Source organism: Geospiza fortis, unplaced genomic scaffold (genome assembly GCF_000277835.1).
Source record: "Geospiza fortis unplaced genomic scaffold, GeoFor_1.0 scaffold450, whole genome shotgun sequence".
NCBI classification, from domain to species: domain Eukaryota; kingdom Metazoa; phylum Chordata; class Aves; order Passeriformes; family Thraupidae; genus Geospiza; species Geospiza fortis.
In genome coordinates this window covers 1,742,289-1,744,594 of record NW_005054416.1, presented here as the reverse complement: position 1 = coordinate 1,744,594, position 2,306 = coordinate 1,742,289, and the positions used below count along the sequence as shown (strand labels likewise).

The 2,306-nt window shown below is 63.4% G+C and overlaps 1 protein-coding gene across 1 annotated transcript in view; it reads left to right on the top strand.

The window, feature by feature from the left end:
- Nucleotides 1-2,306, top strand: part of DTX4 (deltex E3 ubiquitin ligase 4) — a 16,169-nt gene that overhangs the window by 8,029 nt on the left and 5,834 nt on the right. Inside the window, exon 3 of the mRNA XM_031061501.1 lies at nt 2,235-2,302. Coding sequence (XP_030917361.1) covers nt 2,235-2,302 — 68 coding nt within the window. The remainder of the gene's footprint in view (nt 1-2,234; nt 2,303-2,306) is intronic.

The window sequence follows — 2,306 nt, the reverse complement described above, 5'->3', positions numbered from 1 at the left end:
CCGGGGCCGTGCGGGGCTGCACCGAGCGGCACTGCCGGGCCCCGCCGTGCCCGATCCCACCGCGATGCCAGCTCGCCCCTGTCCTCCCACCTGATCCGCAGGTCCTCGCCCTGCCCTCGCTGCCCATCCTGCCCGTGCATCCCTGGTCCCCCCCGGGGTCGTGCTGCCCGCCCTCCTCGCTGCTGCAGGGCCCTGTTGCACCCACCCCATCCTTCTCCCTTCAGGAGAGCTCGTCTCCTGCACACCCTTCCAGGGCCGTGCCCTGCTCCCTCTGTGCCAGATCTGAGCCGCCATCGACCTAGAGCTGAATGGCACTTGGGTGACAGATCCTGCATCCCGGGGGGATGGCAGCCCCAGGGCAGGGACACAAGCAGGTGCAGGGATGCTCGGGGAGGGCACGGGCAGGTGGATGGGTCCCCAGCGTGATGGGGCTCGCTGTCCCCCACCTCCTGGGGTTGTCTGGGATGTGGGGCACAAGCACCCACGGCAGGGCATTAGCATGGGGGGTTGTGATCTCCAACACCCCCGTGATGGCCAGTGTGCTTTGTCCCTGGGGTGCAGCAGAGCGGCAGACACCCTCCTTTGTCCCTCTTTCCCCAGCAGCCCTGGGGGCTGGCGGCGACCCTCCCCTGCCCGTGGGTGTGGGGACAAGGGACCTCTGCGAGCAGGGTGGCTGGGGGCCAGCTTCTGAGGGCTATTGTTGCCCAGGGTGGAGGACTGAAAGGGAGATTGTTCTGTCTCTCCCTGGGTTGCTGGGGATGTTGGTATTTTGGGTCATTAAACAGCTCTGATTTGGGGGGGTCGCGACCCTGGCAGGCCCTGAATAGCTATTGTTCCCTTTCTTCCCCTGTTGAATGGGAGGCCGGCTGGCGGCGAGGGGCTGGGGGAACACACAGCATTCCCACACTGCTGCCTGGGGACCGCCAGATGCCGCATGCCGCCGCCAGATTAGGATAAATCACTGCCCCGCTCCCCTCGGCTTTTCTGCCCCGGGTGCCCCTTGGCAGGACAGGGCGGGTGGCTTGGCTTGGCTGGGGTGTAGCTGCACCCCATGCCCCTTTGGCAGGGTGCTGATAAACACCTTTTCCTTCTTATCCCACTCGTGTCCCTGCGGGACCTGCGGTGGCGGCTGTTCTCCGCGGGGAGGTGGGGGTGAGAAGGGACTGAAATTCTTGGAGGCTTTGCAGGACACGTGGTGAAAAGCCGAAGCAGCAGACTTGTTATTGCTTCTCTTTGAGTGCTTTCTTGTTCCTCACGCTGGGCTGAGCCATGGGGATCTGCAGAAGGACCTGGAGGCAGTGGTGCTTGTCCCACCTGTTACCAGACACCTCTGGGCATTAGTGACACGCTCAGGATGCGACCCCAGTACCATGCACACCCAGCCCTGCCCTGCTGTGAGACATCCCAAAGAGGAAGCCTTTCTCCTCATTGTAGGAGTTCCCAAAATTTGTGTCCGTGCTTTGAATGCATCCTAGTTGGTTGGGAGTGGTGGGAAAGGAAACGCCTAGCCAAAATAAGCATGCAAGGCACAAAGCCTTGGGGCTTTGTGCTCTCATCCCACTCCTAGTGTTTGCTGATGGGGCAGCGGGAGTTGGGCACAGGGCCCCGTACAAACTCCTTAGCTTGGCCTCACAGGGATTTTCCCTGTGAGGAAAATCAGTTGCCACAGTTGGGGTTTTCACTGGGGCCGGTTTGGCAGCTGCAGATGGTGGGGCTGGCACGGGCCCCGCTCCCCTACGTGCATGAGGACCTGTGTGTCACTGCTTGGGGCTCGGAGCTGCCCCTCAAATCTTTTATTCACCTGTTCCAGCCCAGAGCTGGGAGGGAGGCAGGCACTGCAGGACTCGGGTGCCCTAATGCCTGATTTCATCAGGCTCCCGCGGGAGGTCCCTGGGAGCAGGCTGGGGCAGCCAAGCTTGTGGTTCTGCGTTTCCCCATCAGGGCTGAGTGGCTCCATGCTTGGCCTGTGGGCCACTGGGAGTGAAATCTGCCCTTCCCTTCAGCCGAGTTGCACTGGGGAGGCACCCCCAGGCTGTGGGGTGTAGGAGCTCCCTGCCCTCTGGGGAAACTGAGGCACATGGGTCCCCTGGCAGGGCGGGGACAGGAGCAGAGCCGGAAAGCCGTGCTGTCCCTGTGTGGAATGGCACCGGCAGGGCAAGTCGGGGTGGTTTCACTGCCTGCCCATGGGTGGGTGCTGGCGCCAGGGTCTGATGGCATCTGTCGCCCTCCCTCAGGCACCATCCGGCCCGTCCGGCGCAGCTACTACGACCCGCCCTCGGCGCCGGGCAAGGGCGGCGTCTGGGTGG